Raw genomic sequence first — 13,246 nt, 5'->3', positions numbered from 1 at the left:
GGAGGATGGGATGGGGACAAACCTTTCCTCTATCTGAAGGGATAGAATGGCTGCTCCCATGCAAGTAAGAAAATATATAAGTACATATATTACAATTTGGGAGAGTAATCGTGAATGTGATGGTTTTTCGCTCGCTGTGTAGAAATAGCCACGAAACTAAATTATTTTGTATCACATAAAAGGACATGCCATTATAAAGATGATAGATCAATATGATTTAATTAGTTTTATGTTTGTTTATTGATCTTTGCTATGCATTTAATGATCAAACTTGCATGAACAAAGTGCATATTCTTATGTAAGTTGGAGGCTAACCCTAAATATAATAAATTATATAAGTTTGAATTCATACTTTCAAATTGAAATCATCTTCAATTGCTTATGTGCTAATTCATCTATTTTCTTCTTTGGAAATTTAACCTTCCATTAAGAAGTTTTGACTTAGCAGTTAAATATACTCATGACCAGCTTATCGATAGTGAACTCGCCAAACGAGAGAATGCAGGAATTTATCTAATTATTTGGCAATGTGACTATTCAATAAGTTAGTGATACAAACCCGTCTTAAGCTCAAGGGTCAAAGGAGACAAATGGGTGAGGATGGTGAAGGGTCTAAGTAACCGCAACATTTATTAATAAAATTTTGTCTATTTATAGGTTTTTGTTTTAGTTTATAGGGTGTCGATGTTTATGTTTATGAATTTACTTGGTTAAAATCCTTGTAATGGAGATCTAATCCTTCTCTAATTAGGATTAATATTAATTGGAGAATAGCCCATCTCGAATCGGGCCAACTATCCTTTAATTTTTTGTTTTAAGTTTTGGTTTCTACCAGTTAGTTTATTCATCAAATTATTATATTTAACCAATAAGCCCTTGTATATAAATTGATATACTTATTGCTAACTGATAATTGTATTATGGTCCTTCTATGGTAGTATTTTGATGGACAGTATTTGTTATCTTATCTTAAGTGGCAAAGTAAAGAAGTTCATTATAAGTTGGGCATTAAAGAGTACTGTCGTATGTTACTTTTGTTGAATCTTGTTTTATGTTGAGATTAGACCTGGCAAAACAAACTTTAGTGTTTAAATTTGGGTCAGTATGGGCAATTTTTAGTACATAATGGGTCATTTGGGCCTCAAATAATTTCTAGGTGGGTTGATATGGGCATGAGTGGAAGAAGACCTGCTACAATCGTGGGTCAGAATGGCCCGATGAAAAGTACACGCGGGTCAGAATTGGCGGTCCTGTACTCATCCGCGTCTCTTTCTCTTGCCGTCGACAGATCAACTCATCTTCAAATCCTCAATCCTAGGCCTGGCAAACGGGTCGGGTCAGGCAGTTTCAGGTTATGAGTCAAAATGGGTAAAAGGGTTATTTTGGGTTGGATTGTGTTCGAGATGAAAGGGGTTCGGCTCAGAATGGGTTGGTTTAAAAATGGCATAAGAATCATAACTTGAGAAAATTCAAATAATTTGACTTAACAGTCCTATACTTAAAAGGATTTCGAAATCCTTCCAAAATGTTGATGCTAAATTCATATGAGAAAGTGTGCTTAATTTTGTAAGTTGAAGAGTAATTGGCCTGAGTTTTAAGTTAAAAAAATGTAATATGTTTTTATTTGAGGGAGTCGATTATTTTATTCTTTCTGAAGGTTTAACTTCTGGAGCTATGCTACAAAATTAATTAGGTTTTTGTGCTGCAATTTTGTTCACACTTTTTTCTATTCAACATAACTAACCTGAAGCCTTAATGCAGGAACATATAAATATACTTGGCTTACTGATAATTTATGCTCTCAGTACCTTTAGAAGTTTCTGAGTATGAACTGATATAAGAATATCATAAAATCCCGACCGTCATGTCTTACAATAAGGTAGAAGCTCTTAGAGAAAAAAATGATGCTGAAAAGTTAATTCTTTCTAATGATTACATTGCTGCAAGAACAAAACTTAAAAAAGCCCAACAGCTTTTTCCTTCACTCGATCACATAACACCGATGCTAACAGTTTGTGAGATTGTATCGGCCTCCACAAACATAATCCCAGGTTATGAAACTGATTATTATTGGATTCTTCAACTTATGCCTTCATCCACTTTCGCTGATATAACTTCTCAATATCAAAAACTCGTCTCTCTTTTACAACCGATCAAGTACAAATTCCCTGCTACCGAGTTAGCTATCAAGCTTTTACAAGAAGCATATTCTGTCCTTTCTGACAGGAAAAAGCGTGTGGCGTTTGATATTAAACGAGGTACAAGTTGGGTGAATTATGAATCTTTTGAAAGCAATCCTGAAAAAGAAAGCATCGGTGAAAAAGTTAATGGTAATTACATTAACTTACAAGAATCAGGTTCTTCGTCCTCCGATGTAATTTCTGAAGGGTATAAAGGTCAAGACACAGATATTAACTCGGGATCGCATGCACAAAAGCAGGATTTTTACAGTTTTGATACTTACAGAACACCCGAGTGTTTTGAACCAAGGGATATCTGGGCGGTTCATTGTAACTTAACCGAGCCAAGCATTGGGGGTAGATACGGTCAAATTGGTCAAAGATCAGAGGGTGAAGTTGAAATTACATGGTTGAAACCAATCCCAGTTACCGAAGGCGAAAGAAGATGGTTTGATGCGGGTTTGCCTGTTGCTTGTGGGTCATTCTGTTTAGATACAGAAAGAAGCGGAACGATCGTGTTGAAAGGGGTATTTTCGTACAAGTGCTCATGGGATTCGGGAATCAGTGAAGATTTATACGAGATTTACCCGAAAAAGGGTGAAGTTTGGGCGGTTTATGACAATTTTGACCTTCAGGAATGGTCTTACAACCCGGATATCATTAAAGGGTGTTCTTATAAGCTAGTTGAAATTATTACTGATTATTCTATTTATAACGGTGTCGAGTGTGGTCAATTGGTCAAAGTCAACGGTTTCAAAAGCATATTTGAGCGACAAACCGGTGAGCCCAACAATTTTCGTATTGGGCCCCGAGATTTGTACATGCTGGCCCATAATGTCCCAGCATATAGATTCACGGGTGGTGAGATTTACGGGGTTAATGATGGCATGTTTGAGCTCGATCAGTTGGCTTTAAGAAACCTGGATGACGGGCCTGTGGTTGAAGAGAAAGATCCTGACCTTTTGGTTCCTACACCGAACCCAGACAGGCCCATCCCACAAAGCTCGGTTTTGGGCCCTAGTTGGGCTGCGAATGACTTCACAACAGGCCAGGTTTGGGCTATATACCCGGGAAAAGACTTGATGCCTCGCCAATATGTTCTCATTAACAACATGATTTCACCGAGTGGGTTTTCTGCAACGGTTCTAGAACCTGAGGGTGGTTTTGAGATTGAAGCGGGGTGGAAAGCCCGAAACTTGCCTATTGTATGTGGGATGTTTAGAGCAAAAGAAGTCAAAGTCAATCTTGATATAAATCAGTTCTCCCATTTGGTCAACTGCTTCAAAAGCACGACCGATTTTGTTTACAAGATTTACCCGTCGAAGGGTGAGATTTGGGCGGTTTATAGAAACTGGAAGTCGGGATGGAATCGGGCTGCCTATGATAACAGTAAGTGTTGGGTGGTTGAAATCTTGTCTGACTTTTCTGACGGGGAGAAGATGACGGTGGCTAGACTAGTTGAAGTCAAAGGGTGCCTGACTTTCTTTCAACGGATGCAAGCGGAAGACGGATTCGAAATGGTTCGCGGGTTTTCTAGGAGAGAGATGTTGTGTTTTTCGCATCGGATTCCGGCTTTCCGAGTGCCTGGAATCGGAGGGCACGGGATTCCCGAGAGTTCGTGGCATTTGGAACCGAATGCTTTGCCGCCTAACAATGGAAAGTGATAATCAAGAAGGTGATATTTAGGGTTCATCTTTAGAGCAATTGTTGTAAGATTATTGTTAAGTTAATTTGAGCCCTGAATAAGAATGTGTAGTGTAGAAATAAGCAAATTATTTGTTCATTTTCCTTTTTAATTGCACATTATTTGAGTAGGCATTACAACTTTTGAAACAATGGGACGGGTATTTGGATATGAGACCGAGTATGGTATTAATTTTAACGTATTAATTTTAACGTTTTACGGGTTTGGGTCGGGTATGACATATACAGTTTTAAAAAATGTAGTAGAGATACTTGAAATTATTAAAATTGTTTTGTTAATTGTTAGTGTAGTTGACTATTTGACATTTTTAATCGGTTTGTTAGGGTAGTTTAAGATTCGGGATTAAGTAACGGGCACTTAACGATAAATTTTAATCACATAAGACCATTAAATGGTATCGGGACATAAGATCATAAAATGGTATACCCCATACCTGTAATTATGTGAACCTGATGGGTAATGGGTATGCCCGTAATTATGTGAACATGATGGGTAATGAGTAATGGGTATGGGGCATGGTTGTTTATGGTCGTAGGTGTGCGTGTGGTGTGGTTCGGTGCGGTTTTTGGCTAAAACCAAACCGAAAACCAAAACTACGGTTTTTGGAGTTTTTGAAACCGTTCGGTTTCGGTTTTTTCGATTTCTGTTTTTCTGTTTTTATTTGGTTTCGGTTCAACATTTGTTTTTTCGGTTTTTACCATTTGAGCTTGAAACTTTTATGACGAAAAAAAAGTTTGCAAAAAATAATGAATTTAGGTATAAATGATTTTGTTAATTGTAAAATTATAGACTATTATACATTTGATCAAAATATTGGAGTTACATACTTATTAAATTCTTATAAATTACTTAATATAAAATATAAAAAAATAAAGAATTCGGTTCGGTTCGGTTCGTTTTTTTTGGTTTTTATTACATGCAAAACCAAAACCGAACCGTTATTGCGATTTTTTCAAGGACATAAAACCAAACCGTCGGTCTTTGTTTTGGTTCAGTTTTTTCGGTTTCGGATCGGTTTTTTCGATTTGTAGCGCACCTCTATATGGTCAGGTATTGGACATGGGCGTTTATAGTTGGGTTTGATATTGAGATTATCAAATTCCGTCTCGTACCCAGATGATTGTGATCCCTAATCATTTTTCTCTGTAAGCCGTTGACCACTCGCAAAAGTTTGGATGTACTAAAAGTACACAAAAAATGGGTTGGGAACCAAACCTAGTTTTGAACCCGAACCAAACCCGACTTTGAAATCGGTTTGATTGAACCTGACCCAAACCAGTTAAAACACGACCCTTTCCCCCCTAAAAACCGGCGTTGACTTTCTTTGACCCAACCGGAACAGGTATGGGCAAAAAAACCCAATTTGTGCACCTCTAGCATGTACAACACAAGCTGCTATTTACATGCTTCCATTGGTTATTAGGATATTCGCGGGACGTATGAGTTTTCCGAAAGCGGTTCTCACACATATAAATAAAAAGAAAACAGATTCCCCCCCCCCCCCACTCCTTTAATCATTTATATAATTTACTATTAAACGATTACAATAAAGTGGCAGGCAAACGGGCAACAAGCTGCGCCGCAAACCCCCCTTTTGAATAGCAAAACCAATCCTGCTAAAAACGAAGCTTTGGGACCTAGAAGCTGAAGATGTTCCATTTACGACACGCTGAACCCTACTCAAAAATTTCACAGCCTCTGGAGCCAGAAAACCAAATGTTTTAAAGACAAATGGTAGAAAAACAGAAAATTGGCAGATCAAAATATGTCTTAAAACTATTAAATCTTATTATCTTAGCTCCAAAGAACATTAAACAGAAATCAAAAGTTGACTACTAAAATCCACCATTACATATTCCAATAAGTCATAACTTATCAGCAATTTTTGCTAAGGCCTCTGAAATCTTGTTAAGAGCAGACACCATGCTGTCATTGTACTCTTTCCTCTGCTCTCTATCCAACTTAGAGTTTGTGTTCTCGGCTTCCATTCGTGCGTTTAACATTTCACCATTCTTCTCAAGAACATTGATTAATCGATCGTTAAAGTCTTTGTCTCGAGATTCATCTGTTGATACTCTTTTCCTCTTGTTACATCCTTCTTGAGACATACTTTCTTTCCAATACATCGGGTTTTGGTGGTGTTCATGCATATTACCTGCTAGACATAATACGGTAGGAAATGTTAATGAGCGTGTTGGGTAATCGTAGGGATGTTAAACGGGTCATGTTCATGGGTTGGCGTGTTCAACCCGACATGAACCCAAACATGACACGATTACACAAACTTGAAAACTGTGTCGAGAATATGAACCAGAACACAAAACGAATATTCATGGGCTGACACGAACACAATCAATTTTAAAACCTTGTGTCAAATGTTAATTTCTCTTTTAAGTTTAAAAATTGGCATAAGTTGCCAACCAATTTAATTTATGACACAAAATACATTTTAAAACATAAAATAGTAAAAAAAAAAAAAAAAGGTTAAACAGGTCAACCCATGAACCCATCGGGTTGACACAAGCGCTACTTGTTCAGCTAAAGGGTTCACATATTCGGCTTGAAACTGAACTCTAACCCGCGAATTTCTTGTTAGGTTTGTGTCGTGCCATAAATTCACATCCCTGGTAGTGGGTTAAAAGAGGTCGGGCATTGTTGACCCGGCCCAACAACACTTTATTGTCCATGTTATTGAATGATCTTTTTTAAACTTAATGGTTTAAAAATGTTTGGGCTACTTTCAACCTCTTTGGCCCATTTTATCTTTAGCCAAGTTTATAAAATTTTCCCGTTTAACCCGTTTAGATAAAAACAGCCCGAATCGCTCTATTTAACTATATTGGTCAAATTTGCCATATATGATTAGTAACAAAGTAACAAAACTTTACCTTGTGTGTAATCCATGTAAAATGGTTGATACCTCTTCTCTGTTAGTCAAAGTCAAATATTAGCATTTAATATTTCGTCTGTAGACAGGTGTTTAGACGCGTGTTCTGAATTGAACACGTGTCCAAACACTCTGTCAATTGCATAAAAACTAAAAGGTTAAAAGGACTCTCAAGTCCAACACGTCAAACATTACACGAAAATGAAACATACCTGAAATAGGCATCGGATCATGGATTTCCTCCGGTGATGCATTATCATGACCTTTCCCATTCTCGATTTCCACCTCCTCCAATTTATCATACTCGGGAAAAAGACCCTCGTCTGAGGTGGCACGCCGACCACTATCAAAAGTAACATCCACCTCCACCTCAGCATCAGCACCACCACCCACCTCCTCCTCTGCCTCTCCCACCATCGGCGCCACCTCATTCTCATTATTTCCATCCGTACTAACCGTCACCAAAGCCAACTTATAAGCCTCCTTAGTAACCGCTTTCCCATCCAACACATCAAACACTTCCCTATCGAAAAACCCGGGCATTTTATTCTCTTTCCTTAAATCATTTCTCATCACCCAATAAGAATCAGACTCTTGTGTCACTTGTGACTCCCATGCTTTTATTTTCTTATAGTCACCAACCATATTACTCCATCTTTTCCTACATTGTACCGGACCCCGGTTCACCGCCCGTTGTTTGCAATACGATGAAACCGAGTCCCACTTCGGTTCAACATGGTCCGACCCGAAAACTGAGCTTGATCTTCGTCCCCTACGCCCCCTATTCTCCGCAACTTTCTTGCCTTCAATGAGTGTAAGTGTTTCTAGCCTTGTCCAACGAGGGTGTCGTGGCGACTTGTTCTTGTCATCCACCACTTCTACCGCCATTAGCGGTGGCTGCTGCTCATCAACCGCTAGTAGCGGTGGCGCCATGCGTGGTGTGCTACCACCATCATCACACACTTCAGTTTCTGATGCCATAAAAACTGAAAAAAAAATTAAAAAAATATTAAACTTTTGTTGAATGTTTTATAAGGCTTATTGTGTAGGTTCTTATATATATATATATATATATATATATATATATATATATATATATATATTTATAGATGGTTTGTTATGTGTTACAACATTAAAGGATTTGATATTGTAAGATACTACCCATATAAAGGCATTACTTTCTTTGTTTTGTCATCAAATTAATGGGCTTTTAACCACATATTAAATACTTTATTAGGCACTAATTGTGATCTTTAAGGCATATATTACCTTGCATTTTAGGGAGTTGAAAAACTGGCTTTTTTGGACAATGTTTTCTGGTCAAACTTGTGATTGTCCACTATGTTCTTACCATGTTAGTAGTTATTAGGACTAATCTTAGGTTTCACACAATATTTAACATATTTGACTACTGTTTCACTTTATAAAAATACACTTTATAAAATACCCTTCTAACAAATTCAACAAATAGTTTTTTTTTAAGTCAAATCAATATTAGGAATTTATTATAATAAAGTAAGTTTCATATTGTAAAGGTATGTGAATCAAAGGATATAAACAATGGTGAAAGTATGTTTTTTATGTGATGAACTTGGGTTTTTAAGCATTTCACCAAGAGTTTAGTCATTTCTGAGCAACTCGAGTCGAATCTAAATTGAAGCTTGTTTAATAATCAAGCTCGAGTCAGATCATATACCGGGTATGACTGGTCTAACAAACTTAAGTGGACGTATGTTTATATAAATCTAATAATTTTATTTGATATGATAAAAATATATTACACAACAAGTATTTGCATGCATATTAAATTATAATAAACACAACAAAATAATATATATTATTATACATGTATTTATATATCCATATACTAATTTATATTTATATATCCATATAAGTAGAAATAATTCAATAAATAATAAATAATTAACTAGTTGAGTTGGGCTGAGTTCAAGCTTGAATTTTTTTGTTCTCCAAGTCAAGCTCCATGATTCAACTCTACTCCTTCAGACTCCTAATACTATCTCGCTATTTCCTTTTGTAACTTCTTATATTGTTATACTAGTTTTTATCCCCTGTATTACGGGGAGTTGTTTTATATTATTTGTGCTAATATTTATTTATTTTTTTAATTTATATATTTTTATTGTATGGAAGTTAATAATATATTTATGGTTTGATAATAAATTGTTTCACAAATAAATGAGATGTTATAACCCGGTTTAAAAGCTATATGGTTTTGATGAGACCCAAGACCCGTTTATTTTTTTTACTATGAAATTGGTTTTTTAATTATAAATAATATTTATGAAAGTTAATAATATACTTATGGTTTGATGAGACCCAATACCCGTTTATTTTTTTACTATCAAATTGGTTTTTTAATTTAAATAATATATATATCTTTTTTAAAATAAATAAGATATTATTTTTTTGCTATATCCTATTTTGTAGGATTTTTACATAAATAATTTAGTGAGAATAATTTTTAATTTAATGAGATGTTATAACCCGTTTAAGAAATATCTGGGTTTGGTAAGACCCATACCCATGAATTAAGGTCAAATGCATTAGAAGCCTCCATTTAAAAATCAAGAAAATCTGATGACTCCAAAAAAAGGGGGAGCGACCACATCGCGACACGTAGGATTTTTATGTCTTCGTTTATATATATTATAGATAGATTCTTTATTGTATATATAATTCATTATAAATATTTGCTATTATTTATTTTATTTATCTATACATATATATATATATATATAACGTTTTTAGTTAATATTTAGAAAAACTTACTATTGCCATATTTGTAATGTTACAAATCATGATAATTTATCTAGTTATACAAAATTGTATTTAAGTTTAATTATAGGACCTTCAATACATCAAATGTTAATATCACATTTATACTAGATTATCTATAAAAATAAAAGTTTATTTTTTTTTATTTTACAAATGCAATTTAACAAAAATAATATAATATATGAAAGGGAATAATGAAATATTAACTGGTTTTTAGTAATACTTTTTTGTATATAAAGTTTAATTTTGTTAATATGTTACTATGATAGAACTAGGAAATTTGTTAAGTGACAACCCAACAAAAATACAATTCTTAGGCCTCTTGAAATTTCAAATTTCTATCAAGGAGAGTTGCAAAGAATTATTAACTACGAACACTAAATGTAAAAGTACACAATAAGTATGAAAATCATTATTTTGATAAATTAATATTTATAATTAATGCAATTCACTCTTCCCTTTGGGACCTACTATGACCAAAGATTGTTGGTTCCTTTGGTGGCGTGGATTATTATTGTGTTGGGTTATTTATTTTGGTTTTCTTTACTAAAATGGTAGGCAATAGTTCCTTAAAACAATTTATTAGAAATGATAATACTTTTATAATACCTTTACTCTCACTTCAAATATGTAAGTAATATACATTAACTTTAAAGATATGATCCCATATAAATTTTCTTTTAACTTAAATTTAAATAAAAACTATAAGAATTAACTCATATCATAAGTAAGACGGATTTCACTATACAAATGACCAAATTCGAATATGAAATTTCGGATATCTGATCGGATAATGAACTGGATATCTGAAAATTTAGAAAAAATTATACTAATAATAATAATAATTTAATAACTACTTTTAAAAATATTCCGGATATCTAAAATATCCAAAAATTATCCGAAACTTTTCCAAAATATATGAAAAATTATCCAAAATATCCAAAAATAATCCGGAATAATAAATAATATTTATTATTTAATAATTAAAAAGTTCGGATATCTGAACTATCCGAAAATTTTCAAAATCACTATCCGAATCTGAAATATATGTGAATAGCTGCATAAAATTATAGTATAGATCTATTCAATTCTTAACCTAATTTTACAATCACAAATCAAGTAGATCTAATCATCTAATCAATTCTTAAACAATTTCATAATTTCAAAGTAGATCTAATCAATTGATAGAAATTTTAGACCGATCCGCAAAAGCACAAAGTAAATCGAAACATAAATAGCAACTCAAGCAATTTAAGCGCATATTAAACCAAAATCAAGGGAAAATAGGATAATCACAAAAGATCATTCACAATTAACTGATTGAAATTCCAAAATGACCATAAAAGCATTTAGTAAATCGAAGCATATAGTGCAACTCAAACAAATTAGGTTTAAAATCAGGCATATATAGCAAAAGGGAATCGACTTTGTTGAGGCAAAGCTTAAGCAAACACACCTTCTAAAGCTCGGCGAGGTTAAATAAAAATTGAGGAGAAAATTTGTACTTACCGTAATCCATGTATCGCTGATACGAGTTTTTGCACGCGTTCAAAGAGTAATAGGTCTATGTCTTAAAACTAACACTTGTACGTTTTGCCAAATAAGCTAATAAAAGCCTTGACAATGTCGTTTATGTGTCGGACATTTTATCGAAATATCAAATATGTCCGGTTATTATGACACTTTTATTTATTTATTTGTTTGTTTGTTTATATAAAGATTGGTATTATAGATTAGAAAATAAGAAAAACATAGTGAAAGTGTAATAGAATAGGAACTATCATATCATAATTAAAAAAAAAACATATGCTCGTGCTTTGCAAATAAGTATTAATCAAATTAACCAAAACTGGGCCTAATAGTGGACCCAGCTATTAGGCTGCAGCCCAGAACATTGGCTACTAGACTGGGCCAAAGTGGGCCTATAACATCATAACAAAAGTAAATATTTGTGAAGTAGAGCCCGGTCATGTGTTTTTTGTTTTTTCAAAAGTAAAATGTTTGTAGTTTGTTGACCACATCTGCATACATATGTAGCAGAAGATGTGGATCAAACCTTTGCAACTTGTAAGAAGAAGACTGTTTGTATTTTAACGTCTGCAAATTGCTAATAATTGAATTAAAAACTAATAATATTTCAACAAATCAATTTCTAAAAATTAACAAGAATTCAACAAATAAATTTCTATAAAAAACTAATAATAATTCAACAAATATTTGTAGTAGTGATTAGCAAATATTATGGATTCAACAAATATTTGTAGTAGTGATTAGCAAATATAATGGGAGTTAGAAAGAAAGAGAAGAATTAAATAATATATATAGGTGTTTATGAAGTTATCACCGTTTTTTTTTATTTAAAACTGTTTTTTTTACCAATTTTCGTTACTACCGCACAAACCCGAAGATCCTAATTTGATCGTTTGACTCAACCAAATTATGTCTTCATTAACCCTAAAACACAAAACATAACTAGTAAGAAAAGATTATTAATAGTGATCCAAAGAATGAAAATTCCAAACACCTCAATATCTTGTCATGCCCTAACGGTTGATGTTAATTTAAATGAAACATATTCAGTGATATTCATACGATTTTAAGAAGGTTCAAAGGGTTTATGAGTGATGTGAACATAATGAAATGTGATTTGGACAAAACATGATGAAGAAACACTAACCGGACCCCGGACAGATTACTGGTAACCTGGGGGTTGGATAGCTGTTTCCCACGAGGGGTTAGACCCTTAGAAGATGGTTCTTCTGATAACCTGCAAAACAGACACCGTGAGCTCGTCACTGAGAAGGGGGGGGGGGTTCCTCCTTGTGACCACCCTCCGGCGTGAGAATCAGACTAGATTGCTCTTTAAATATAAAAGTATATTAAGAGATTGCTAGAGCAGATATCAGGTATAATATGATGATAATGTAGTAAGATATGATGTGTCCAGATGATCATACCATTTGGGGTATTTATAGCCGAAGGTAGGTTTCCAAGGAGGTATGGCCGGCTGCAACAGTGTTCCTGTTCATCAACAGTAGTCTACGCACGTGCCCTGCTGGTAGTTGGTGGGTAGGCAGCGGCTGATAGCGACCAGGCCTGCTGTATACTATTCCCTTTCCACCAACTGCCGGCTACGCACGTGGTATGACAGTAGTTGGTGAGTAGGCAGCGGCTTAATAGTGATACAGTACAGGAGCATGCTGCTCGCCATACTGTATCAGTGAGCTGTCGTATCCCTGATCAGATCTTTCGCCCATACCTCGTCAGGTACAGTAAAAGGTCCTTCAGTATAGACTGGCTTATTTGGGCGGGAGTATTCCCCCTCCCGCCTCTGTGCGGGATTGCTCCCGGCTTTGCTCATTCCTTCAGGTGACACTGAATGATCGAGAGCTAAGTACCTAGTGCGTGTAGCCATGCTGCGCGGGTGGCCTTCCCTCATGGCTTGTATCCGAGGCTGCGGGAACAGGCGGAGTCCACCATGGGAGGCATTTCCTGCGGGACCAGCTTGCATACTGCGCGTAAGGACGTCACGTCTCTGAGCATGGTTGGTCCTGCGGATCCAGTTGGTCTCTGCGCAGACGTCCCTGTTTAAGGTGAGTCTTACGGGTCCAACTGGGCTCTGCTGGGACCTACCTCTTCAAGTCCCCCCAGTCCAATGTTCTTCTCATGCGTGTT

General features: G+C 35.1%; 2 protein-coding genes across 2 annotated transcripts; one reads left to right on the top strand and one right to left on the bottom strand.

The window, feature by feature from the left end:
- The first annotated feature begins 1,864 nt into the window (after positions 1 to 1,864).
- LOC143580041 (uncharacterized) lies at positions 1,865 to 3,844 on the top strand. The gene has a single exon (XM_077063185.1). It carries the CDS (start codon positions 1,865 to 1,867, stop codon positions 3,842 to 3,844), a length of 1,980 nt encoding a protein of 659 aa, XP_076919300.1.
- Positions 3,845 to 5,640: 1,796 nt separating this feature from the next.
- LOC143580047 (trihelix transcription factor ASR3-like) lies at positions 5,641 to 7,767 on the bottom strand. Its single transcript, XM_077063189.1, has 3 exons — positions 6,985 to 7,767; positions 6,774 to 6,812; positions 5,641 to 6,043 (listed from the first exon to the last, which is right to left on the bottom strand). Exons 1-3 carry the CDS (start codon positions 7,751 to 7,753, stop codon positions 5,751 to 5,753), a joined length of 1,101 nt encoding a protein of 366 aa, XP_076919304.1. The 5' UTR covers positions 7,754 to 7,767; the 3' UTR covers positions 5,641 to 5,750.
- Between the last annotated feature and the right edge of the window lie 5,479 nt (positions 7,768 to 13,246).

This window comes from Bidens hawaiensis, unplaced genomic scaffold (genome assembly GCF_021521415.1).
Source record: "Bidens hawaiensis isolate Kalapana, Puna unplaced genomic scaffold, B.hawaiensis_p1.1 tig00030204_1, whole genome shotgun sequence".
In the NCBI taxonomy this organism is placed as follows: domain Eukaryota; kingdom Viridiplantae; phylum Streptophyta; class Magnoliopsida; order Asterales; family Asteraceae; genus Bidens; species Bidens hawaiensis.
Note: the sequence above shows the minus strand (reverse complement) of the source record. Positions and strands in the feature narration are given on the sequence as shown.